This window comes from Triturus cristatus, chromosome 12, assembly GCF_964204655.1.
Source record: "Triturus cristatus chromosome 12, aTriCri1.1, whole genome shotgun sequence".
Taxonomy (NCBI): Eukaryota; Metazoa; Chordata; class Amphibia; order Caudata; family Salamandridae; genus Triturus; species Triturus cristatus.
The window spans coordinates 50,797,620-50,825,329 of NC_140595.1; the positions used below are offsets into that span (position 1 = coordinate 50,797,620).

At 50.6% G+C, this 27,710-nt stretch overlaps 1 protein-coding gene and 1 long non-coding RNA gene across 2 annotated transcripts in view; one reads left to right on the forward strand and one right to left on the reverse strand.

Annotated features, from left to right (window-relative positions):
• ZFR2 (zinc finger RNA binding protein 2) overlaps positions 1-27,710 on the forward strand; it is a 701,383-nt gene that overhangs the window by 592,860 nt on the left and 80,813 nt on the right. The window contains exon 17 of the mRNA XM_085639486.1: positions 17,749-17,860. Coding sequence (XP_085495612.1) covers positions 17,749-17,860 — 112 coding nt within the window. The remainder of the gene's footprint in view (positions 1-17,748; positions 17,861-27,710) is intronic.
• Positions 1-27,710, reverse strand: part of LOC146772425 (uncharacterized) — a 442,975-nt gene that overhangs the window by 53,804 nt on the left and 361,461 nt on the right. The gene's annotated exons all lie outside the window — the stretch shown is intronic.

Consider the following 27,710-nt stretch of genomic DNA (forward strand, 5'->3'; position numbering starts at 1 on the left):
TGGTTTGCGTGGCCCCTAGGGCCTAACTGTATTACTTACCTGTGTGACTTACTGTATGCATTAATAAGACTGTGTTGTACTTACCTCTAAACTCATAAAGAGTGCTGAGGGTTTGCTTAGAATAAATACACTTTATTTTATATATATATCTGTTGTGGTGTCCTTTCATTTGGTATTCAAGGGATTATATATGGTATCACAGCTGGCTTCACATGCCATTCAGAGTTTAGCCTAAGACTGCTCTTGTCCATGCTACCACTAGGATAGCTGGTCTATAAGGTTGACTTTACAACCAATCACCATAAGGGTATTTGGACTGATATAAGGTGTACACTATAACTAGTGACATCATACATCAGGCCAACTTCTCACAGGAGGTAGCAGAGTCCTTCCTCTTTGGAGGTGGAGGCGGAGCCGGTTTGTCCAAATGTCTCTTTTTAGAAGAGAGTGCCAAATGTCCAGTTTTTGGATCCTTGGCAAGAGTCTTTTGCAAGGGATCCGGTGTAAACAGTTCCTGTGACAATGTTTGTTCCGTCAGCGCCGAAGGTTTCGGGGCTGATTACTTTTTAGGCTTGTCCGTGCCGTGCTTAGCACTGGGCTTGGGAACCTCCAATTTCTTGGTCGGCACCGAGGTGTAGAATTGTCGGTGCCGAGGGCCTTATGGGGTTTGGTCGGTACCGAAGATGGCGTCGGTACGGACTGGCAGGGTTACGACACCGAGGACTTTGATGCGGAGCTCGGTGTCGAGGTAGAGGCCTGTCTCTTTTTCGGTGCCGAAGTGTGTTTCTCGGCACCGCTCGAGGGCTGGCTCGAGCCCGAGCCGCCGGAAGGCTTATTTGGCTTCTTCACCGGGCCCGAAGGTGGGGTGTTTGAAGCAGTGTCTCTGGTCTTGCCTAGGCCCGGAGGCGAAGGTGTGACCGAAGCCTTTTTAGGTGTCGGTGCGGGAGGGGGTATAGTACTCACGACCCTCTGCGCCGGGGTGATGTCCTCCACATCTGAGTCGTCGGCTTCGGAAGCACTGACGAGGTCCTCTTCGGTGTGCTACTGTCCCGGATCTTCGACGTCGTCCCCGAAGATGTCGACGATCGGCGGTCGAGGAGTGCGCCATGTTTCGTCTGGCCCTTCGATCTCGAATAGTCTTTTTCGATCTGAAAGACTTGCAGGCCGGACAGTCTCAAGCCTCGTGTTCAGGGGAGAGGCAGAGGTTGCACACCTCATGAAGATCGGTGTGGGGGAATTTGGACCCACATCGAGGGCACTTCTTGAAAGGAGTTCTTTCCATCAGCCGGGACCGGAGCTTGGGTAGGCCCGAAGGCCGCCGTCGACGACTGGAATCGAAGATGTGTCGAAGAGAAGGTGATTGAGGAGATCTGGATTTGAACAATACCGCGATGAGCGAGGATTCCCCTTCGATCGTCGAACTGGAAATGTTCGGAACCGGAGCGCAAAGTATTACATCCGAGCCCGATGGCGGAAAAAAACAATCTGAGGATGGAGCCAAAGCCTATGCGCAATACTATCCAAAGGAGGAGTCACCAAACTCGTGACTTCCAAAGACTTTCCAAGAGGAAAAACAAACTGCAAACATCTGGGCCCAACACCAGATGGCGATCTATGCAAAAGTGTGTAATCTGCAGCTCATATGCCTCGAACCAATAGGTTTCCTGACACAGGGAGGTGTGACCACCTCCTAGACAGGACTTAGTGTATTGGTCTGGGGCCGCTTGCCTTCGCCACCAGCCTGCTTTGAAGGGCACATTCGGTGCCCTCCTTGCATACTCCAGTTTGAGCCAGTTCAGGGAGTCGTTGGCTCCGGCTCTGGCATGAAACTGGACAAAAGACATGGAAGTATCCTCCCCTCTGTCCAGCCCCTCCTCTGGGAGGGACGCATGAGTCGTCCTTACACCTTTCTTAGGGTATAAAAGGGCTCACCTGTGAGTGGGTCCTCAGATTCATCGTGGGACATGACTCAAGCCTGAAACCACATCACTCTCGACCGTCTGGACACTAGTACTTCGCTGGACTTCGCCTGGGACCGAGACTGCATCAAGGAAGACTCCTGGTCTCGCTGTCTTGCAAGTCTTCTTCATTGTCTGTGTCTGTGCTTCTTCTAGGATCTTCAACATACCTGTGGGCATCAAGGACACCCGAAGTAGTCTCCCTTGGAGTGGAGGAGTCACTCTCCTGCATCTTCAGGCACTGCAACAAAGCTAACCGGGCTGCTGCTTCTGACGTCCCATGGACTCCGAAAGGCTCAGCAACACAGGTTGTGGTTCTTCAACTTCCTCGAGGCCTGACCTGTCCTCTCAGCAAGTTTGAGGCCAGTATCCCTTGACGGAACCACTGGAACAGAACCCCTGTGCACTGTATTGACTTGCCGTTGCCAAGGCTTTTTGACTCTGTCCTCCAGAGATCTTTGGGCTACAAGAAGCTCCAGCATCTCTTCCTGCCAAGATCTATATCCTCACCTCATCCTCTGCACCGTGGGCCTTCATCTTTGGTGAGCTGCTTGAGGTCCTCTTGCGACTCCTGTGCCTCTGGCCTGTGGGTCCTCTCAAGTGTCTTCTCTAGCTTCAGTGGGCTCCCCTGTCTTGCTCGGGGCCAGCTCTGCCTCTCCTGCAATTGGTGAGTCCCTTAAACGTTGCTGGTCCCAACGTTGCTCCTTCATCATTTATCACGTCTGTTGCTGCTGCCAAGGCTTGTTGGTACTCCTGCTAGACACCGACTCCCTGGTTCTCGACTACCGACAAGGGACAGCTCGTTCACGGCTCCTGGTCTTCACAGCTGCAGTGACAAGGTCACTGTCATTGCTCCTGCATCTCCTTTCATCGGTGGTCATTGCTCTTCCATGCCTCCTGGTGGCATAGGCTCTGCCCCCTCTGCTTGCAGGTTCTTCTCTTGTAGAATCCACCCTTGGATTCCACCGGACTCTTGCACAGTGTACGGCAACGGCATCTTTACTGAATTCCTCCGTTGTGGTCTGCGGTGGTTGCGAAGTCACTTCGCACCTATGCACCTGGCTTTCCTGGTGTAGGTATCCTGGTTCCAGGCGGTATCCATGGGTGGGGTGACTCTTCAACCATCTGTCTTCCAGGGGGTTTCTTCAGGGTCCTCTGGGAAGCATCCTTCTTCAAAACTGCAACTGCGACTTTCCTGTTGAACTGAATTGAGTACACGGCTGTGTTTCCACTCTGCACACAGCCTCCGTGGGGTTCCTGGGTACTTACCTTGAGTGGTTCCTTGTGTCTCCAGCTCTTCTAAGTCTCCTGGTCCAAGTCCCGACTTTGGTCGCAGGTCACATTCCACTTTCTTAGTATATGGTTTGGTCTCCTGGAGACCATTGTGTATTGTGCTTACATACCTCTTGCAATTGAAGTATTATTGTGTATTTGTGTTGATATCTCCGGGTAGGAGATATACCAATGTGTTAGTGAGTGTTGTGTAATAAAGAGACATATGTTTATAAGTACACTGTGTGGTTCTTTTTCATTTAACCCACACTATATAATTAGATCTGGTAAAACAAGCTGCTTAACACTCCTTCTGGACTAAGCCTGATGGCTGCTCTCCACAGATACAACTTAGAGAGCTTTTCATGGTTGCCTAAGACCACTACAATCACCGTAAGGGTTGTCTGGAGTAGTGCAAGGTGTTTCACTTAAATAAGGGCGCACCATTTACTAAACCAGCCTCCTACAGATTCCTAAAAGGCAGTGTACATATGTTTCCACCTTCACCCTTCATTGTGCTTCAGTGGGACTTTAATTTGGTTCTCACCTTTCTCATGTGTGCTCTTTTCGAGCCCCTGCACAATTGCCCCATTCGGGTGCTCACGATGCAAACAGCCTTTTTAGTGGCAATCACATCTGCCAGGACGCTGAGCAAGCTGCAGGCTCTAGTCCAAGCCTCCTTTTTTGACAATATTCTCTGACAAGTTGGTGCTTTGCACTAGAGCCTCTTTTCTCCCGAAAGTAGTAACACCCTTCCATGTGGGACAATCTGTCACCTTGCCCACTTTCTACGCTCCTCTACTTCCCTCTAAGGAAGAGGAGCGACTTCACGGTCTGGACACAAAAAGAGTGTTGTCCTACCTACCTTGATCGCACAAAAGAGTTCCGGGTGGACGACCAACTCTTCATGGGGTATGTTGGTGCGAAGAAAGGTCAGTCAGTACAGAAAAGGGCCATCTCACGATGGGTAGTTCTCTGCATCAAGATATGCTATACTTACGCAAAGAGTTACAACAAACAATTGATGGACGGAATGCTGACAATGCAGACATTCTCCCCCAGTCAAGAGATCTGGGTTAAATCCATCGTTCTTTTGCCCACTACACCACCCCAGTTTAGACATGGCCATATGCAAATCAGTCTTGACCCTGTGCCTCATGGGAACAGTCCAGCCCGAACTGCCAAGCCATGTCTTCCCTGGACCGGAATCAAGCATCCTAGGACCGGATTCTGGCTATCAGCCGTCATCAGCCAGGATAGCTTGACTCCAGTGGCGTAGTGAGCACGGGTCCCACGTCTGGGAATACCCATCCCACTTAGGGCGAAAAGCGTTACAACAAACAATTGATGGACGGAATGATGACAATGCAGACATTCTCCCCCAGTCAAGAGATCTGGGTTAAATCCATCGTTCTTTTGCCCACTACACCACCCCAGTTTAGACATGGCCATATGCAAATCAGTCTTGACCCTGTGCCTCATGGGAACAGTCCAGCCCGAACTGCCAAGCCATGTCTTCCCTGGACCGGAATCAAGCATCCTAGGACCGGTTTCTGGCTATCAGCCGTCATCAGCCAGGATAGCTTGACTCCAGTGGCGTAGTGAGCACGGGTCCCACGTCTGGGAATACCCATCCCACTTAGGGCGAAAAGCGTTACAACAAACAATTGATGGACGGAATGCTGACAATGCAGACATTCTCCCCCAGTCAAGAGATCTGGGTTAAATCCATCGTTCTTTTGCCCACTACACCACCCCAGTTTAGACATGGCCATATGCAAATCAGTCTTGACCCTGTGCCTCATGGGAACAGTCCAGCCCGAACTGCCAAGCCATGTCTTCCCTGGACCGGAATCAAGCATCCTAGGACCGGTTTCTGGCTATCAGCCGTCATCAGCCAGGATAGCTTGACTCCAGTGGCGTAGTGAGCACGGGTCCCACGTCTGGGAATACCCATCCCACTTAGGGCGAAAAGCGTTACAACAAACAATTGATGGACGGAATGCTGACAATGCAGACATTCTCCCCCAGTCAAGAGATCTGGGTTAAATCCATCGTTCTTTTGCCCACTACACCACCCCAGTTTAGACATGGCCATATGCAAATCAGTCTTGACCCTGTGCCTCATGGGAACAGTCCCATGGCACAGGCAAAGAAGCAGCCTCCTGAAGGCTTAAGAGCTCATTCCACCAGAGCTAAAGCTGCTACCACTGCGTTAGTACGTGGAGTCCCAGTCCTGGAAATCTGTCAGGCATCCCTGCACACGTTTACCAAGAATTACTGCCTGGACAGTCAGGTCCGCAGGAATGGCCATTTCGCCTGTTTGGTCCTGCAGGACTTTCTATTCTGGAGCATGTCCCAGCCCCTCCTCCGGGGATTTTATTGCTTGGGTATCTATTCAGAGGTAAGGAATCTGCGGTTACATATCTCTATCAGATGGACAAGTTACTTACCTTCGGTAACGCCTTATCTGGTAGAGACAGTATCTTGTAGCAGATTCCTTACTGACCCACCTATCCTCCCTGCACTGCGGATAAGTTTCTAGGGTCAGGGTTGTTCCCTTTCAGGGCCCTAGTTTTTATACACACCAATCTCAGTACTCTTCATGGCTCTGCATTTTTGGCGTGGAAAGTCCTGAAAAGTAACTGACGTCAGGGCGCCAAGGTGGCGCCTATATAGGTGACGTCAATGTCACTTCCGGTGCAGACGACGCCGTCACGCGTAGCCGACAGAGGCCACCTGCCGGTGCGCTGGGGTATATCTATAATGAAAATCTTCCGGATCCAGTCTAACACCTGGGAAATTCAAAGGTAAGGAATCTGCGGCTAGATACTGTGAGAAGTTGGCCTGGTATATGCTGTCCACTAGTTATAGTGGGCACCTTGCACCAGTCCAAACGACCCTTATTGATGATTAGGTTAAAGACAACCTATTTTGAACGCTATCCTAGTGGTAGCTATGGAGAGCAGCCTTCAGGCTAAGTCTTGAAGGAATGTAAAGCAGCTTGGTTTACCAGATTATAACCTCCTGAATGACCAAATGAAAGGAGAACCACACAAGATATATATAAAATATATGTATTTATTACTAACCACTCTCTAGTCACCTCTTTATGATATTACAGCACAAGATACACAATATTAAAGCACTAGAACGACAGTAAATAGCACAATACACAGTGTGCCCCAGGGCGAGACCAAACCATATATTAAGAAAGTGATATAACAACCACAACTTGACTAGACAGTGCCTAGAGCACGTAGAATCGCTGGGACCCCAAGGAACCACCCAGGGTAGTGACACAGGAGACCCACGGGGACGCGTGTAGTGTGGGAACACAGCCACGAGCTCCGTACAATCCTATGGGGAAGTCGCAGTTGGAATTTTAAAGATTAAGGACACTTAGGAGAGCACATTTGGCAAACCCTTTAAAACGTAGAAGGTTCTAGGGCCAGCACCCATGTGGGCACTGGAGTACTCGTGTTACCTGACCCAGGGAATCCGGGTGCATAGGTGTCAAATGGTGTCGGGAATCTTCGTCGTTTTCAATGGCGTGATGCTGCAAAGTGCTGCTGCCGCGAAGAGGAAAAGTGTCTGATGTGATCCAAGCCTGGATCGGAGCTGAGAAGAACCTGAAAGCAGAGGGGACAGAGTTTGGGTCACTTCAGGGTGACCAGGGGCTCGGTAGACGAATGCCCACTGATGTCGGGTGTTTCAGGTGCGAAGAGGTGAAGCTTGACTCTGCAGCCACGGGGACCAGGAGACGTCGACGACGAACAAAGTCCGCAGGTAAGCTGTCCCACGAAGGATGTCAAGTGCTGGGTGGTCAGTGTCCGGATTGGAGACCAACAAGCCTTTGCAACTGCAACCCACGCGGTCAGAGAAAAGATGCTTCAGTGTGGACCAGCAAGGTCATGGGGACTCCCCAAGCAATGGAGACTCAGGGCACGTCTGGAGCAACCAGGAAAGCCCACTGAAAGTTAAAGTACCTTTCTCAGGGACCCACAGGCCGAAGGACCAGGGGTCGCGAAGGGACCTCGAGAGGAATCACTAAATACCAGCCCACGGAACACTCGTGGAGTGTAGACCATTAATCTTCGGTGGAATCACTGTTTGGGGTCGGGACTACAAGTAGCCCAAAGCACAGCCTCAGGGATCGCCAAAAAGCATAATCTGCTGTGTTGGACCTGGCCCTTTTGGCAGGTTCACCCCTAAACTTTTTGCATTTATCCTGCCTTTTTTCCCTATGTAGTGTTAGTAGTGTCCCAGTGTAAAGTGCGTGCGCTCTGTGTTACATTTAGTGAGACTGGCCTGCCCTCCCATAGGAATGCATGGGGGATATGTGTGTCCATGGTAGTTCCTGATGTGAGAGGAGTGCAGGGGCGAGTTTGGTATGTGCAAACTCGTGAGAATAAATGCTGCGCAATGGTGTGCGCAGATTTATTGTGACTGGTGGAGAAGTGCCACTTCTAGAAGTTGGCATGTCTGTGTGCTGTGTGATGTGAATTGCCTGTCTGGCTTGTGATTGACAGGAGCTGAGAGGGCTGGGGAATTCCAGGAGCCAGGATGAGTCTGCCCGGTGGTGAATGGAGAGATATGCATGTAGATGGGAGGGAGGAGTTGCACCTGGGACCTGAATGGGGCTGGGCCTTCCCTTCACAATGCTGGCTCCACCTCCTGTGGTGCGTCTGATGTCCCTGGCCTGTCCTGTGAATAGAGAGGGGAGCTGAGCAAAACAAAGTGCTCCTGAACCAGTTGTATCTGGTTCTCCCATTGCCTACACTTTGAGACAAAGGAAAATGTAGTATAAAAGAAGGGGCTGTGACCCCATGAAAATGTTCTTGTTTTTTACTTGAAACCACCAGGGGCGTGCTGCTGCTGGGGCCCAGGGGAAGGTTTGCCTCCCTGGGCCCTGCCCAGCCCCTGGATGCCTGGAGGACTTCTTCCTGGGACCCTTATGCTTTGCCTTGTTATTTCCAGGACCTCTTTTTGCCTCCAGTGCCCTGGGAGCGCTATCTTTTAATGATTTGTCCAGCAGGAAGAAGCTGCCACCTGTTTTGAGGGAACCCCAACGTAGGGATTCCCCCGCGCTTTGCCCAAAACCGAGCGGTTGCCCACCCCGCTGGTGTGCCTAATTGTGGGAGCCTACCCCGCTTATTGTTGTATATACATGCAGGTGCCCACCCCGCTTATTTAATTATTTTTATGTGCGGGTGCCCACCCCGCAACTTCGCCCGTAAGTAAAGCGGGTGCCCACCCCGCTGCATATTTTTGATCTCAAGGGAGCCTACCCCTCGCTTGCCGCCGATAAAGAAGAATCACCGCCGCGGCCCGAGCCGCTTTTGAAACGTTGCCGGGCCGCTGCAAATGCGACCCGGAAGTCAGGCAACCTGAATGGGACGTGGGCGTGGCCTCGTGAGGCCCGGAGGGAAGTCCCGAGGAAGCCAGGATCTGCGGAAGTGCGGGGCTCCCGTGTGTGGAGAGAGCCCCGCCCGCACTGCTGAAGAGACCGGAGAGAGACAGAGAATGCCTCACGGGGCTCCCGTGAGCGGTTGGGAGCCCCGGTGCCGGAAGAGAAGTCCTGCGAAGTCCCGGGTCCCAGGAGGGGGCCCGGGTGAAGAGAGAAGTGACGGAGCCTCCGGGCTCCCCAGTGAAGTCCCGGTCCCAGGAGGGGGACCGGGCGAAGGAGAAGCTGAATCGGAGTCCTGCCCCCAGAGCCGGTGAGTGAGGGCTCGAGGGGGCGGGGTGGTGCCGGTCGAGGCACAGTGCCATTTCCCCATTTTTGAGCGGCCCCGTCTTGCAGTGGGTCGCTCCAACGATAAGGGGGCAGGTTGTTGTTTATAGAGCCTAGGTGGCTTCCCCAGTTAGGGCATGTTTGTTTTGAGCGCTACTGCGCTCCAACGTGGGCCTTCTTTGTTTGAAGGGCCCCAGTGGGTGTCCCGAGGGCCCGTGCTGCTCCATATTGGCCATTGTTCTCCAGCTGCCCCACTTTGCAGGGGTCAGCTGCAACCCTTGGTGGCATTATCTATTTACTGAGCCCCGTGTGGCTCCAACGTTTTGCATTATTTAGTTACAGGGCCCCGTGTGGCTCCAACGTGTGGCATATTTGTTGTCAGAGCCCCGTGTGGCTCCAACAAAGGAGGCACATTTGTTGTAAGGGCCACTGAGAGCCCATGCCGCATTTTAATAGTTCCAGCTGCCCAGCAAATAGTGGGCAGCTGCACCGTTTAGGTCTTTATTTTAGGGGACATGCCTTGGACTCAGGAGTGAGACGCACTCCTTCGCCCTCATCTTTTCCTGCACAGCTGCGCAGCACTTAGTGCCAGCTGCAACGTTTAGGTTTGCGCCATGGCGCACCTTGATGTTCGCTGCTCTGGCAGCGCGCCCTGACTCTTGGGACATAGGACATTTGAGCCCCCTTTTTGGATGGCCAGTTGGACAGGGGGGGATTGTTAGATTTATAGGGCGCCGGCCCTACTGTGATTCTCTGGTGGTAGGAAATGTAATGTATGTAGAATGATTTACGCACCTGTGTTGATACCTCTAAATGTGCGTTATGATTATGAGGTTGGTTCGCATATAATGGCTTATGCTAGTGAGAGTTATTCCCTAATGTAGTTATGCTTAGGAGGTTAGGGTCTAATGTGTTTAGACTTGTGGGAGAATTGCATAATGTGTTTATGCTGATGAGGTTGGCGTACAATGCGTTTGGCGCCTAATGTGATACTGTGCATAATGTGGTTTATGTTACAGGCTGATGCTAAGTACAGTGGTTACCAGTAGTTACTGGTTGTGATCTCTGTTTATGATAAGTTCTACATTTACTAAGTTCACTTTGTGATGGTACTGACAGTGGTCCAGTTGGCCCTGTCAGGTGTAAATAATCCCTTGTAAATATTACCCAGTGCCAGTTGGCACAGTGTATAATATTTGCTTACTATTCTAATGTGTTATGATAATACAAAGGCTATTTTTATATAACCTTGTGTGGAGTTTCTTTTGTGGTGGGCCTGGGATGTTGTTGCTGGGTGCGTGCGCAAATGCTTTACACATTGCCTCCGGGATAAGCCTGACTGCTCGTGCCATGCTACCAAGGGGGTGAGCAGGGGTTATCTTTGGCGTGTAATTTGCTTGCCCTGACTAGAGTGGTGGTTTCTGCCTGGCTTTGTCGCACGCCTTAGCCAGCCAGAAATCCCATTACTAACATGCTGCAAATGTGCTCGGTGTCCAGGAGGGCTGCGGGTCTCGGGTTTGCAGGGCTCGAAAAATGTACTCGCCCGCTCGCAAATGCGAGTCAATTTCTTTCAGGGCGAGACAGTTTTCAGGCCTACTTGACCGGCCTGGTGAGTGAGCTCTTCATTCCCAGCCAGCCGGCCGAATACCTACACACATTAACCTGCTAAGTGATATCAGTACGGGCGGAACGGGCAGACAAGGAAAAGGACTCTGTCTTTTCCTTCGTGCCCAAAGAAGACAAAGACATTGTCTAGTTCCCCTGCCGCTGGCAGCTGCCCCCCACCCCCTTTTTGTTCCCTTTCTCTCTTCCCGTCCCTTACTGTCGCCTCATACTCATTTAGTAAAACCGAGACTTCAAGAAACACGTATTACCTTCTCTTTCCTCCTTTTGTTTATTTGCTCCCTTGTGAAATGGATCCAAAAAAGAAAAACACTTGCTGGATACGTCGGCTTTTTCCGACATTTTTCAATTTCAAGTGCAGACTTGGGGTGGAGAGAAATAAAACATTCAAAATATGAAAAGAAAACTAACTAACTAACTAACTAAAGCAAGACAGAGTGGTTGCAAGGTGGCCAGATAAACACATTAGCGCCACTTTACAGTGTTTGCCAGTGAAGCGCTACTTTCGTTTTCTCCTAGCTCTTTGAACAACATTGTTTTTCCTGGGTGGGAAAGTGCACTATTCCTGGAGGTACTGAAATACCTGCTTGATGGGTGAACTGGAAAACAAAATGCATACTGTAGCTCTGTATTCACAAACGTGGTCTTTTTAAACCACACTGCTTACGTTTTGTAAGGATATAAGCAATGGGCATTGAAACAGGCCCCTTCTGGACCCTGTAGTCATGGACTTAACTTTTCAGGCAAAAGCACTCACTAATTTCTGAATAATGAGTGTAAAAAGAAAAAGGTAACCATGTTGTTCCTAGTTACATTTCACATGCTTTACTTAATATTGCATTCTCTGAGTGTTTGCTTTTTCTAGGATGTTGTTAAATTGTTTTTAGGCAGCATATTGCTCCTAATTAGTGTGTAATTTGAATTGAGTCGCATCCAGGTGTTTATAGCGGGTCAGTGCAGTGCAAGTTTCTCTCAATGGGGCAGTATGGTGTTCAGTGGAGGAGAGGATGTGGCACTATGGTCAGAGCTTCTGAATTTAGAACTGGGGAACCAGGTTCAGTCTTCATGACCAGTCCACCAGACCACTCTCCCTGAGGGAGCACATTCCCATGCTAAACCTTAGAAGGCCCCACAAGATCTTAAAAGCCCTGGTGTCTTAGCACCAGCAGGTGGACCCTAGCAGTGGCAAGTGTAGGTTAACCTTGAAGGCCTGTACACCACAATTAATTCTGAAGTTCACCTCCAGTCTTGAAGGCAGGCCTATGAAGCAGCACACCATAGAGTGACAGTGACTCTGTCACTGAGGTCACAGGACCCTTGAGCATGTGTTTATCTGGGGCCGTACTCTAATATGTTTAAGGTACAGCGGTGTACCCGAGTACTGCTAAGAGTGTCTTTTTTTGCAGATTTATATAGTGCTTACTCGACCCGAAGGTATTGGAGTGCTTAACATGAGCACCAGTTATGGTACACAAGGACACACTCATTTTTGTTAGGCACGGGGAGATTAAGTGATTTGCCCAGAATGACAGGATGTTGAGTCGCCGGGGCCGTAATCTAGTATGTTAAGGTACAGCGTTGAACCTGAGTACTGCTAAGAGTATTCATCCGGGGCCACGCTCTAGTATGTTTAATGTACAGTAGTGTACCCGAGTACTGCTGAGAGTGTTTATCCAAGGCCGTGCTCGTAACTTTAAAAACATTTCAGTGAGAATAGTAATGAGGCCAAAAAAATTCGATCATGTCTTAATGGTCATAGATCAACGGCGCTGCAAATGTTTTAAAGAAAATTTGTATGCAACCAATTTGTGGGTCAAGTGCATTGATGTTCGGTCGAGTAGAAAATTCTAGTCACTAGACCTGCAGGTCAAGTAAGATTTTTAAGATTTGTCGAGCCCTGGTTTGTTGAGAGCACTGGTCGGCCTCGGGGAAACTTAGGAACCCACCTCCTGTGTTGCAAAATCTTCGGAGTCCTTCAGGAGCTGCGTAGATGCAAACCGGTCAGATGAGTCTTTGGTGCCTGCCTTGCAGGGGAGTAACTCCTTTACTCCAAGGGAGATTCTTCGGTCATCTAACGTAGTGTACAATGGCGGTGCGTCCGTTGGGGTGTTGCCCCACTAATGCCACGGCTCCATTTAGAAATCGTTCTACTTCTGACGCTAATTGCAGCAATCAGGACTCCTGATTGGAATTAGCGTCAGAAGTAGAACGAGGGACACAGAAGGGGTGGGGCTGCGGCATCACTCTCAGGTTTGAGTGACAGCGCAATAGTGCACATGTTCGTTTTTGGGCTGGTCATTTTTACGACCAGCCCGAACATGCGCACTAGCCTTCCCCTTAGGAGAGCGAGGGTTGCTTCATGCCGCAGCCCCTTGTCTCCTAATGGGCCGGGACTAACCCTGCTCAAGCCAATCCTGGCGCTGCTGGAGCAGCATCTGGATTGGCTGAGAGGGGTTGCCAGCCACCCACACAGAAGACGTTGAAGGCGCCAACGCACCGGACCCCGGCCCAGGAGCAGACAGCAGAGGCGGCACGGACCCGCCCGGTCGTGTAAGTTGTTTTAACTTTCTATTTAACCCCCCAAGCCCCCACGGCTGCGCAAATGTATACAAGTGGATGGATTGATCGTTTTACTGGATGCATGAATTGATAGACAGGATTGCTGGATGGATGGAGGGGTGGATGACGGGGTTGCTGGACGGATGAATGGATGGGGTTGCTGGATGGATGGATAGACGGACGAACGGATGAGGTTACTGGATGGGTGATTAATGGATGGATGGACGGGGTTACTTGATGGGTGGATGGGTTGACGGACGGATAGATGGATGAGTTGGTGAAGGGACAGGAAGGCGAGTGGCAGGATAGATAGTTGGATTTGTGGGATCAGGTTGAAGGACGGATGCGTTGTTGGATGGATGGATAGATGAACAGAGGAGTGACCGTGTTGGTGTGTGAGTTGGTAAGTAGGCAGATATGACCAGTGAGTGAAAGATACCCATAACATTTACTCTCACACTGATTCTCAAACTGATGGAGCGGTGTCTCCCTCACACCACCGCTTACCAAATAGATATATATTTTAATGAACAATGTGCAAAGTTTCATTTGCATCAGTTTCTCTTACGTCTCACCTTTCTTTTGGTTGGACATGTGAAGTTTGCTTCCACAGAGTGTAAGAATGGGTTGGGTGCACTAATGCATCAGTGAGCGATCACAGCTTACACCCAGACAAACCAGTCGCACAGATTGTACTGCAGCCTTTTATACTGGTACCCGGAAGCGGCTGCTTGTGATTTTTATCCGCCGCACCGATGCTATTGATTTCTGCAAGCTGGTATGCTTAGGTCAGAGTCTGTATTTCCACATCTGCCTCGAACATTTTAACCTCACCAGAGCAGTCGTCATTCTTTAACTTAAAAGCAACACTTCATAAAAGGCAGGCTGCCTTATGAGGGCATTTAACAAATGTCTTGTTCCAGGGTCTGTGAAATATTTGCTAATGTATTATTGACGAGGTTTTTTGCTGTGCTCATACTTGAGCTCTGCGCATTCGGTTTCCATTCTGTCGTTATTGATTGTTCAGTAAACCAGTTTAACAACACCTATTTTTATCACTTTTATCTGGCACTGCTGTGTTTCCTTGATAGGAACGTAATTTTAAACTGGTTTAGCATTGCAGTACTTAACCTTAAAAAAATCTGACTTTTTTCCTTGAGAGGATTTTTACTTTGTGCACCTGTGTCGTTGTACAAAGTACGTTTGCTATTTGCGATGCTAACAAGTTGTACATCGACTCCATCTCAGTTCCCCATTGATGCAAGGTACAATCGCATAATGTTTCATATTTGCCAGTGTTTGTGGAGTGATTTGGTATCACCCTGTAGCAGAGAATGAGCAGGAAATAGGCAGACTTAAGGGGTTGTACCTTAATTGACTGTTTAACAGCTCACCATTTTATAAAACGTGCAATATGTTGATGGAAAAGTAATGGTTGTATTAATTTAAACATATTTTAATGCCTCATACCCCTAACTACTTCCTGGCTTTTAGAATGCAGCGTGGTGTTTCAGAGGTACAAGCTTGAACATTTGAGATGGAAGGGGGGAGGAAGTTGAGTGTCTGACTATTTGTCTGCATTATAATTTCTATTATAAGATCCGTTTGGGTGTCTCTGCTTTACAGTTTCAAGACTGAGATGTGTCTGCTTGTTAGTTGTGTATTTGTCTGTCGACTTGGCAATCCCCAGTAGAGAAGTGTGTGTACACCTGTGAGTGAGCATGGGTCTCTGTGGAGCTGGGTGAAGGTACAAGAGCAATGCTGTGTGAAGTGAGGGGAGGTGCAGTGACCGATCTATGTTTATTAGGCCCAGCACTAATTGCTTTATTAACTTTCTTGCTTCCTCAAATTTGCTTAAAAATGCACCGTTCGTCCACTCTTTTTTCAAAATTTTCTTGGAGGGAGAACCCCACCAAATTCCCCCATAGGTTGTTCGAGCATCCTCGCTCGGCGCAGTACGACAATAATGTTACGCCTACCACTTTCAAATGTCACCAGCCACCACTGGTAGTGTAGATAGTTGAAGTACTTGGTTTCTGTAGTAGAGTTTCGTCCAGGTACATCTAAAGTCCTGTAGCCCGGGGTTCCTACTTTATGCCCAAGGAAGGGGTGGGACAAACTCTGGGGGACCCACCTATGGGAGGGTCAGGACAGAGGTGTGGCTACACTCATGTCCTTTGTCCAGTTTCTCGCCAGAGCAGGCGCCGATAGCCCCTGCAACCGGTTTGAGCTGGACTATGCACAGGGACACCAAATGTGCCCCCAGTGCAGACATCAAAGCACTCTCACAGTGCACCCACCCAGCCCCAATACACTAAAGCCTGTCTGAGAGGTGGTCACACCTCCTTGTGACAGGAATCCTATTGTCCAGCCGTCCCCTGCCGTGGTTTCGTCCAGCAGCAGGAGGGCAGACTCTTGTCTGTGGCTGGCAGCATCAATTTTGTGATGCCAGGGTCTGTGAAGCTGGTACGTTTTGTACCGGTGTAGTCATATTTCTCCCTCTAGTAGGGTAGAATCATACCGTGTGGAGGTATGATTCCAAGGAATTTGACACCAAACACAACATGTTTCCATGCAGCCATTTTAAAGTTAGCATTTACAGCGAGGTTATAATGCACTTAAGAGTATATGGTTGGCTGCATCACAAACAACCCCAGAATAAAGGTTCCGAAAGCTGCAGAGGGGCTCTGCTCATGCATGGGCTCCCTCTCACATAAAACCCAGCACCCTGCCTTCAGGATTGATAAGGCCTGCCATAGGGGTGACTGATAGGTTTATATGTGCAGTGATCAGGATAGATATAGTGAACCTATATCTAAGTAAGGGGTGCATGCACCACCTTACACAGGCTGCTGTAGCAGACCTGTGGTGTCATTTGGAATGGTCTCCCAGGGGTGGCATAATACATGCTGCAGCCCCTGTGAGGCCTATGGGGTACCTATGCCCTGGGTATATAGTATACCATATACTAGTGACTTATAAGGGTACCCCAGAATCCAATCTGTGGTGTACCTAAAGTACATGCAATCAATTTAGAGAGAAAGCAGCTAGGCTGGGGTCCTGGATAGCAGGATCCCAGCCAGACTAATTCAAATACAGTGAACATCTGCAAAAAGTGGGGGTAACTATAAGAAGCAGATCCTACTCTCCTACAGATACTGTCTACCAGATAGTGTGTTACCGAAGGTAAATAACTTGTCCTTTAATTCAGAAGGAGAAAGGATTCCCCTCTAGAATGTTTTCTTATGCTGAAAATGTTTAGCAACTGGTTTTTCAGATGTCCACATAACAAGAGGCTCTTCCATGCATTTGAAAAGCATTTTTTGGGCTCAGTAGATCTTGAGGACGCTTATTTCAATATACCAATTTATCTTTCTCACAGGACGTTCCTTAATTTTATGGTAGCTAAAGTCCGCAAGAATATTCACTAAGTGTATGGCTCTATGAGCACCATGTCAGTTTATCCTTAACTGGACAATTGGCTAAAAAAACCAAGACCGGCACCATTTTATTTCTAGGCATGCATTGTGGTTCAGAAACCAACATTGTTCCTATCGGCACTGAGTCTGGCTCTAAATATAAAGAAATCATGCATGGTTCCATCGAAGGCGTTTCTTGGGAGTAAAAATCCTTGCAAGTGAGATGAAAGTATTTCCCTCAAATGAAAGAAGCCTTCAGCTTTTACAATTGGCTGCCATGTCCCATCCCAGAATATTGTGACTGTAAGGAACTTAAACATGTTACTGGGTTGTATGTCATTGTAAACACTTCTGGTTCCTCATTGTCATCTCACAATGACAGGAGTAATCAAATTCTCAGTGTGTCAGGAGGACTGAGTGGCACAACATATCAGATTGCTAAGAATAATGAAGGACTCTCCCAATTGGTGAAAGGAAGAAGACAACTCATTGGCAGGTCAGGCACTGGTTCCTTTGGATCCTCAGATATATTTTGTTGACAGAAGTCTTGTACTTGAAATAGGAGGCTCATTTAGACAACCTACATGTGGGAAGAAACCGTTCCCCATCTGAATTCAATCTATATATAAATGTCTTGAAGCTCAGTGGAATGACACTGGCTTGCAAATATTGTTTTGAATGGAAAACACAACAATGTACTGTAGCCCCAAAGAGGGGAGGAACATAGTCTCTTCACATACCGTTAGACGATCCAAAAATCTGCGCTTAAATGAAAGAGTCTTATATAGGTACCATTACGCTAATTCGAGGTTGAAGAAAACTGTTGAATTCCTCTTTATTCGATGTGCTAAGATCACATCAGAACTGCCTTGGAATTTTGTGTTCCTTTAATACTTCTGACAACAGTGCCTAAATTAATAAAATGTTTGGTGATGCAATAATAGAAATACCTCAATTTTATTTTCGGTGATTTTTGGTTGATCCCTTTATTTAGCTGGGGAATTCTTTCATGTTTTCATTTATATTTTCATCAACAACTACATTGTGCAGAAGAGACCAGTTGTCCTAGTATCGATATCTTGATGAGCCAAACTGGAATTCTTTGCATGTTGATTGCGGGAGAGCGTTGTTGTTTTTTGCTGTCTCAACCAACCTTTTTTTTTCTTTTGCCCATTTCTTGTAGGCAGTGGAGTTGCTGGTAGAGAAGGCTTTAAGCAGCGTGCCTGGACCTCTCAGCCCTGGAGATGCCTTGCGTAGAGTTTTGGAATGTATAGCCAGTGGGATTCTATTAACAGGTTAGTTCTTAATCTATAATGTATCCCTTTTATTCTGATTCAAACAGGTGAATGGTAATATTTCCAGGATTGAAATCTTGAACAAAATCACAAGGCAAATTAGGAAAATCTACTGCTTTCTTGGTCACCTTACCAGGGGTGGAGAAAGCCATCAGGCAAAGCTCAGGCGGCTAAGCCCCAGGTCCAGACACATACCATATTGCCCTCATCAAATGCCATGTTAATATGTGGGATCCCCTCATAAAAAAATGTGTTTAATAGCTCTCTGTGTAAAAATATCCCTCGTTCCTAGGCCCTCTCCTTCTCAAATTTAAGAAAGGAGACCGCATGTCACCTAAATGTTATTGACTGATCTCCTTGATAGACAGCACAGTCAAAATATTTGAAAGGGTGATAATCTATCGATTACTATCTTGGGCTAATTTAAACAATATTCTGAGTTCCTATCAATTTGGTGTCCATGCAGGGCTGGGTACAATGTTGCACTGCCTGAATTTACATCAGATTGTAGGAAAGTAAACCATTGCCAAGCACTGTACCTGGCCTTTATGGACCTATCCACAGCATCTGATTGTGCAAATAGAACCCATCTTTTGTTGATGCTGTTAGATCGGGGGGTTGAGATGTCATTGGTGAAGTTTCTGAACAACCTGCTGGAGAACGCAGCTGTGAGAGTTCGTTTCGGCCCGGCAGACGAAATGTCAGACACACTCTCGCTTGCTAGAAGGGTGCGTCGGGGAAGTATTCTTGAGCCACTGTTGTTTATCATTTACATCAACAATTTGAGTACTTTTTTGATTGATACTGTCAGGGATAACTCGAGGATTGCCAACAAGCCTGTACCAGCATTGCTAAATGCAGATCACTCTGTACTTATCGCATGGACACCTAAGGCTCTCCGTATGTTAGTGGAGTCCAGATTGACTTTAATGATATTTGCACTAATTCTGGAAAGTCACATGTCATGGCCTGTGGTCCAGTCAGGATAAACATTTCCAAGTTAACGATCTGAAAGAGCTACGTTAGTGATAGATTCCTTACCTTAGAATATCCCCAGGCGTCAGACTGGATCCGGAAAGTTTTCGTCAGCAGTAGCCCTGCGCGTCGGAAGGTGGCGTCGTGCGGCTCCGCGTCTGTCAGTGGCGTCGTAAGCGCCGAGATGATGTCACGGAGACTACTTAGGCGCCACCCATGTGTGCTGACGTCAGTTCTTTCTTTTTCCGCGCCAGCAAGCGCAGATCCGGTTAGAGCACGTACCCTAGTCACTTTTTGACTACATTTTTGTCTTCCATCTTTGAGTCTTTGACTCCTGGTGCCACGTAGGGATGCCTGGATTTAAATCCTGCGGGGCCTGTCGCCGTACGATGTCAGTGGCCGACCCCCATGGTGTCTGTCTCTACTGTCTGGAGCGCGGCCATGACCCCCGGTCATGTTCCGACTGTCTGGCCATGGCTCCGAAGGCCTTGCGGGAGCGGTCCCGTAAGCTGCTGGAGGCCCGGCAGTCGTCTCCGCGCCGTTCGAGATCCAGGGTTCGCTCGAGGAATCGTTCGCGGAGCCATCGCTCCCCGGGGTCGAAGTCTTCCCACTCGGATTCGATTAAGAGCCGTCATAAGAATAAGTCAAAGAAGCATTTCCACTCTCCGACGTCCCCTCGTCGGTCTCCGGACGCGGACGAGGGGGCCGGGGGTACCACCCCCGCGGCTCCTTTGGAGCCTGTGAGTCCCGCGGCCTACCCACCTTATCGGCGACTCCTGCCCAGGTGCAAGATTTTCTTGCAGCCATGGACCGCCTCTTCAGGCCTCGGGCTCCCGCCGGCGCGCCTTCATGCCACGGACCCAGTTGAGGGCCCTCCCTTGCCGCCAGCTGCAGGGACCTCCACTGGCGGCTCTTGCCCCGACGCAGGCCGCGGCTCCGATCCGGGCGCCTCAGTGGGTTCCGTTCGTTCCACCTCCGCCCTTGCCCGGGTTCACGGACAATTTTGCTTCTGGTTGGGACTCTAAATGGGACACAGAGCCGGACCGGCGCCGTTCGACCATTTGTATCCCCCTATCCCCCCCCCACCACCACCGCAGCCTGTTCCACAGACAGTGGAGGAAGGGGACGACTGGGAGGGGTCTGAGGACCCTCTCGCACTGCAGTGCGGGTCAGAACAGGAATGGACGGAAGAGCTAGAGGATGCCAGTGGCCTTCACCTCTCCTCTGACCCTGGTTTTCTTTCTCCTCCTGCTGTGGCTATGGAGGCTAGCGCCACATACACTATGGTGCTCCGTAGAGCAGCTGAGGCCCTTGACCTGCCCACAGTGACCCTCAAGGCTAATCTCCTCACTGAAGTACTTCAGCCGGCGACAAGCTCTTCGGAGCCCCTGCTTCCGTTCAATGAGGCATTAACTGACGTCTTGACACGCACCTGGTTTAGACCGTCCACGGGGGTTCCCATGGATAAAAATGTGGCCCGGCGCCATCGCCCGACCCCGGGTGACCCTGCCTTTCTGTCCACCCACCCAACCCTGGAGAGCCTGGTCATCCAGGCCTCCACTTCCCAAAGCGCATAAGGAATCCAAGAAGCTGGAACAGTTCGGCAAGAAACGGTTTTCATCTGCCAGCTTAGGGCTGTGGTCGGTGAACACCGCATGCCTCTTGGGCCGCTATTCTCATGCTGTGTGGGACACTGCTGCACAGGTGCTGCCTCAGTGTCCAGAGGAGGCCCGGACAGTGCTTTCCCAAGCTGTTGCTGAGGGGAAAGATGCAGCAAAGTTCGCTATAAGGTGTGGACTGGACACCGCCGACTCACTGGGTAGGGTGATTTCCACAACAGTGGCCCTCTGTCTTCATGCCTGGTTGCGCTCCACTGGTTTTTAGGGGATGTACAAAGTTCTCTTATGGACATGCTCTTTGATGGTACTCGCCTGTTTGGCGATAAGGCAGATAGTGCCCTGGAGAGTTTTAAGTACTCCCGGGCTACGGCCAAGTCCTTGTGTCTCTCCACCACGCACCCGGCCACGTCTGCTTTTCGTTCCTTTCGTGGCCACGGAAGGGGCGCCCGACACATTTGTTCAGCCAGAAGCCTGTGCAGAACCTACCTCAGCGCGGCCGCGAACGTGGTGCCCGCCGCGGCGGGACAGGGGGCCAGTGTTCGGGTCAGTCCACCTCCGCTCCAGCAGCATCCACCTCAAAGCCTTCCTAGACCGAGCTTTGGGGCACACCCCACTCCTGTGGGCGGCAGGATTCGCCATCAACTTCCCCACTGGCGTTCCGTTACCTCGGACAGGTGGAAGCTGCAAATCGTCCGAAGGGGCTACTCCCTCCCCTTCGAGACTGCCCCTCCAACCATGCCACCTCAGTTCCACCGCATGCTGGGGGACCATTTTGCGTTTTTCCAGCAGGAAGTCAAGGCTTTCTTGGCCAAGGGTGCCATCGAGCGCGTTCCTGGGCCAGAAGTAGGACGCGGTTGTTATTCCCATTACTTTCTGGTCCCCAAGAAGGAAAAAGGGGGCCTGCATCCCATCTTGGACCTCAGGAACGTCAACTGCTTCCTCCTGAAGGAGAAGTTCAGGATGTTGACTCTAGCTCAGATCTTGGCTGCCCTCGACCCTGGAGACTGGATGGTAGCATTGGACGTGCAGGAGGCATATTATCATATCCTCGTCCTGCCGGCCCACCGGCGTTACCCGTGGTTCATGGTAGGCCCGGAGCACTTTCAGTTTGCCCTGCTCCCCTTAGGCCTTACCAGTGCCCCTCGGGTGTGCACGATAGTGATGGCAGTGGTCGCAGCTCATCTGCGCAGATCAAAGGTTCCAGTTTTCCCCTATCTCGACGACTGGTTGTTGAAGGCGGGCTCGCCCCAGGCAGTCGTCTCTCACCTCCAGACTACGGCCGACCTCCTGCATTTGCTGGGGTTCTCCATCAACGTGCCGAAGTCGCACCTGAGTCCCTCTCAGAAGCTCCCTTTCTTCGGAGCGGTTCTGGATTCAACACAGTTTCGTTTTTATTCTCCCAAGCAGCGAGTCCGGGATATTCAGGCTATGATTCTGATCTTCTGACCTCTATCCCGGGTTTCAGTCAGGATGACCCTCCGGCTCCTGGGCCTAATGGCCACCTGCATCCTGCTAGTGCAACATGCCAGATGGCATATGCGGGCTCTGCAATGGGACCTGAAGTTCCAGTGGGCACAGCATCGGGGCAACCTGTCCGATCATGTCCAGATCTCGGAGGGCACTGCACGACAATTGCAGTGGTGGCTCACGAATCGCGATTGGGTCAAAGGTAGATCCCTCTCCCTTCCCCAACCGGAGCACACAGTGGTGACGGATGCATCCCTCCTGGGATGGGGCGGCCACATGGGAGAGGCGGAGATCAGGGGCCTCTGGTCTCCAGCGGAGCCTCAACTCCATATCAACCTTTCGGAGCTTCGGGCTATCCGACTTGCACTGAAAGCATTCCTTCACTCTGTCCGGGGAAGTGTAGTGTAGGTGTTCACTGACAACACCACCGCCATGTGGTATTGCAACAAACAGGGTGGGGTGGGGTCATGGACCCTATGTCAGGAGGCTCTCTGCCTCTGGACATGGCTGGAACATCAAGGCATTTCCTTGGTGGGTCAACACCTGGCAGGTTCTCTGAACGCCAGAGTGGACAAACTCAGCCGCCGGTGCATGATGGATCACGAATGGCGTCTTCACTCGTAGGTGCCCCAAGGTCTCTTTCTGCAGTGGGGAGAGCCTTGGTTAGATCTATTCACCACCGAAGAGAACGCGCAATGTCATCAATTCTGCGTGTTGGAATTTCCAAGGCGGCACTCGGTCGGCGACGTTTTTCTTCACGAGTGGAGCTGCGGTCTGTTGTACGCCTTTCCTCCTATACCACTTCTGCCCAGAGTGCTGAAGAAAGATTTGGCGCGACCGGGCTAGAGTCATCCTTGTGGCTCCGGATTGGGCACGAAGATATTGGTATCCCGAGCTACTCACCATGGCGATCGCCCCCCCCGATCCGACTGCCTCTTCGGGAGGATCTTCTGTCACAGCAATAGGGGACGGTCCTCCACCCGAACCTGCCCACCCTCCACCTCCATGCGTGGAGATTGAGCGGCGACAGTTGACAGCTTTCGATCTTCTTTCTGAAGTCTGTGACATTATTCTGGCAGCCAGGCATCCCTCCACTAAGACAGTATACGCCTGCAGGTGGAACAAATTTGTGGCATGGTGCACAGCAAAGGCTGTGGATCCCCATGCTGCCCCTCTTTCCGAGGTCCTTCTGGTTCGAGGCATGTGGGCTCCTGAATTCATATCTGTGCATAGATCGCCGCCTAGTGTTGGGTCCGGATGATTGCACATTGTTGTCCTGGAAGAGTCTTCGAAGTATCCTGAGATGGGTGACTCCTCCCCTGGACCACAGTGCGCATGGGCATCCTCTCCATCCCCAGATTGTTTTTTTCCGCCATTGGGTTCGGATGCAACTATCTTATCTCAACTTCGGAATACTTAGTTTTAGGCCAAAAGGCCTATAGTTTTCGTCGGTACAGTTACCGTTCGGTGTCGACTACTAGTTCTAGTGCTCCACACCCTATTCCAACTTTCGGACCGAATTGGTCCAAACTTCGACGCTCGATCGACGATGGAATCGAGGACTCCGTTCAAGAGGTGTCCGTTGTGCCACGCCAAGTACCCTCATATCGACGTCCACCCAGTCTGTAATAAATGTCTCTCGCCGGATCACGACGAATCGAAATGCATGGCCTGCGCGCGGTTCGAGCCAAAAAGACTCTGCGGAACCGACGGGCAGCGAGGCTCGAGGCGCAGCAGGCAGCGCCCGCACCCACCAATATATTCAGCACCGAGGACGAGGACGCCGAGAGCGTGGAAGAAATAGTCTCTAGCCCCGCTTCGGAGCATGGTTCCCAATCGGACGACGATGACGAAGTGCTCTTTCGACGTGAAGAAGTCGTCGACGAGGTAGGGGACTTCGACGAAGCCTATGGGGCCGAAGAAGACAGCTCTCCCGAGGAGCTAGGCCAATCCGTCGAAACGGAGGCCGAAACTGTACATCGTCGTCAGGCTCCGGTCGAGGGATCGCCTTCGGGCCTTACCCAAGACCTAATACATGGTTCCTCGACCCCGCCTTCCGGCCCGGCATCGAACACTCTGCAAGAGCCACTATTACCTAAGACGACCGGGTTGTTAAACCCAAACACATCCATCGCTCCAGTCCCTTCAAAATCGAAAGTGAAACTGGTGGTCGGATCAAAGGCGTCGAAACAGTCCACTGCCCCGGCGCCGAAAAAAGTAGTCGGCTCCGAACGCGTACAGAGAGACTTCGGCGCCGAGCTCACCGCAGCAGACGCGGTCGACGCACAGAAGAAGCGCGCCCTCGGGCACCACAAGGCACCGACACCTTCGGCGCCGACACCGAAGCCCGTGACCTCCGCAGTCAAGATGGCCGCCTCGGCTACGTCGACGCCTAAAGCACCAATGCCGAATAAGTCCTCGACTACGTCGACTGTCGATGCATCCCTTCAGACCAGTGACCCCCTTCCGACAAAAAAGTCGGGGTCGGCCTCGACGCCTACTACCAAGATGCCCACCAAACCACCATCTCAGTTTGCTGTGCAGCAGGTCTCTGCATCTCTACAACGCATCCGTGACCGGGTAGCCCTCCACTCTACCTCGGGTCCCGACACTACCTCACCCTGTAGAGTGCACTCGGAGCCCACCAACATTACATTTGGGCTGCCACCGACATCGGCACCAAAACTATTTCAGATTCGGACACGTGTCCTACACACACAGTCCACCACCACTGGCCTAATAGAACAAGATTCTTCGGGGCCACAATTTATCGACGCCGACACTGGCAGGTTAATGCTCCACAAGCGCAAAATAACGCCAGTCAGGGAAGAGGTGCCATACAAAATTCCTCTTAAACGCAAGCTACCGGCGGAGCAGGAACCAGTGCTACAAGAGCACTTCCATCCCCTCCACTTAGATCCGCAGTCCTTTTCTCCTACCCCTTCTGAATCGGACCCGATGCAGGAATATGGTGGGGACGATACCATCTACCCCGGGGATGCAGATCCCGATGAACCACTACAAGACCCTGATCAGGCGTGGGATGACCCCACGGACCAAAGTATCGCGCCACATACTCAGGATGCGCAACTCTACAACATTAAAACATCTCCTACAGAGGACACGGCCGCATTTAATGCCCTTATCGAACGGGCTGCTGCTCATCATGGGGTGGAGCTTCATTCTGACGCCATTGAGGAGGACTTCCTGCTTGACACTTTCGCATCTTCAGAAAGGACTGTCAAGACTCTGCCCATGCTTAAAGGGGTTCTCAAACCTGCCAAAGACATTTTCAAGGACACCACAAGAGCCCGGGTGTTAAACCCCAGGATTGAAAAGAAATATAAGCCTGCACCCAGTGACCCTAAATACATTAGGGGTCAGTTGCCATTAGACTCTATGGTGGTGGCCAACGCTCGCAAAAGAGCCCACTCACAGACGACTGGTGATGCTCCTCCCCCAGACAAAGAGTCAAAAGTCCTTGAAACATCAGGCAAACGCATTGTAGCGCAAGCAGCGAATATCCTGCGCATTGCCAATACGCAGGCACTCCTGGCACGTTATGACAGGTCACATTATGACACGCTGGAGTCACTGCTCCAACATCTACCAGAGGAGTATAAAGAGTCAGCGGAACTCCTCATTAGAGAAGGACAACTCCTCACTAATGCATCCATAAAATGCGCCCTAGACGCAGCTGATACAGCGGCCAGGGCAATAAACACAAGTGTCATGCTGCGACGCCATGCCTGGTTACGCATCTCAGGCTTCAAACCCGAGATCCAAAACAATATCCTGAACTTACCGGTTAACACTGAATTTTTATTTGGCCCAGACGTTGACACTACCCTAGAGGAAATAACTAAAGACACAGACACTGCCAAATCTATGGGGGCGCTACAAACGCAACAATTTCGTAGTGGCTCCTTTCATCGCGCAGGAAATAGGGGAACGTCAAGGGGTCAGGGGTCACAACAACAGTATGCTAAAGGTGGCACACAAAGCACCTACGACAAAACCAACAGGGGTGGATATCGTGGATCCAGCACCAAGGGCAGGGGACGTGGATATGGCAACACCAGGTCCTCCCCAAAGAACAAACAGTGACGCCCTCTCCTTACCCCCCGACCACTTAACACCTGTCGGGGGACGACTCCAGCTGTTCCTGTCCGCATGGAAGAACATCACCACGGACAGGTGGGTCAGGGACATCATCCAACATGGGTACTGTCTGGAACTAACTTCCACTCCACCCAACATACCACCAAAGCACCGGCCTATGTCAGCCGAACACTTGGATTTACTCCAGCAAGAAGTGCTTGCTATGCTCGCAAAAGGGGCCGTAGAAGTAGTGCCCATCGCCCAGCAGGGCACAGGGGTGTACTCTCTGTACTTCTTGATCCCAAAAAAGGACGGCTCGCTCAGGCCTATCCTAGACCTGCGACCCCTAAACCTACATATACTATCGGAGCATTTCCATATGCTCACCCTCCAACAGGTTCTCCCACTACTCAGTCAGGGGGATTTCCTAGCTACGCTAGACCTGAAGGATGCATACTTCCACATACCAATACACCCTTCACACAGGAAATACCTCAGATTCACTATTCAAGGGAATCACTATCAGTTCAAAGTTCTCCCCTTCGGAGTAACAACAGCACCCAGGGTCTTTACCAAGTGCCTGGCGACAGTGGCCGCGCATCTGCGAAGACAAAACATTCACGTCTTCCCTTATTTGGACGACTGGCTAGTTCAGGCCAAGTCAGCACAACAATGTGCCACCCACATGTCCCACACCATTCACCTTCTTCACGATCTGGGATTCTCACTAAATTACCCAAAATCAAGTCTCCAACCTGCGCACGTACAACAGTACTTAGGCGCGACAATCAACACTCTGGCTGCCACAGCTCAGCCGACTTTAGTGAGAATCAACAGCATGCAACTGCTGATCTCAAAATTCAAACCTCAACACTCCCTTCCGGCGCGAGTGTTCATGCAGTTGATAGGCATGATGGCCTCCTGCATTTTCATAGTCCCACACGCGAGACTACATATGCGCCCACTTCAGGAGTGCTTAGCACGTCAATGGAATCAGGCTCACGGGCAACTAAAAGACCTAGTGTTGGTGAGCGGTCGGGCATACAACTCTCTGCATTGGTGGAATCCACAAAACCTTTGCAAGGGCCGACCGTTCCAAGAGCCTGTTCCACAAATAATACTGACAGCGGACGCGTCTCTCCAGGGATGGGGAGCTCATGTACTCAATTACACAGTGCAGGGACTATGGACTACACAACAAAAGAAGATGCACATCAACCTTCTGGAACTGATGGCAATCTTCCTGGCAATAAAAGCATTCAAAGTACACCTGTGCAACAAGGTCGTGTTGATCCGGACGGACAACATGACTGCCATGTACTACATACAGAAGCAGGGAGGAACACACTCTCCACAGTTGTCTCATCTGGCTCAGAGCATGTGGAAGTGGGCCATTCAGAGGAACATATTCCTCATGGCGGAACACCTCCCAGGCAAGGACAACCAGATGGCGGATCTGCTCAGCAGACACAGCCACCAGATGCACGAGTGGGAGTTACACCCATCAGTACTCCAACCGTACTTCCATCAGTGGGGTCACCCAGAGATAGACCTATTCGCCACAAGGGAAAACGCAAAATGCCAAAGCTTTGCCGCCAGGTTCCCACATCCACAGTCGCAGGGCAATGCGATATGGATGAACTGGTCCGGCAGATTTGCGTACGCTTTTCCCCCAGCGCCGTTGATAC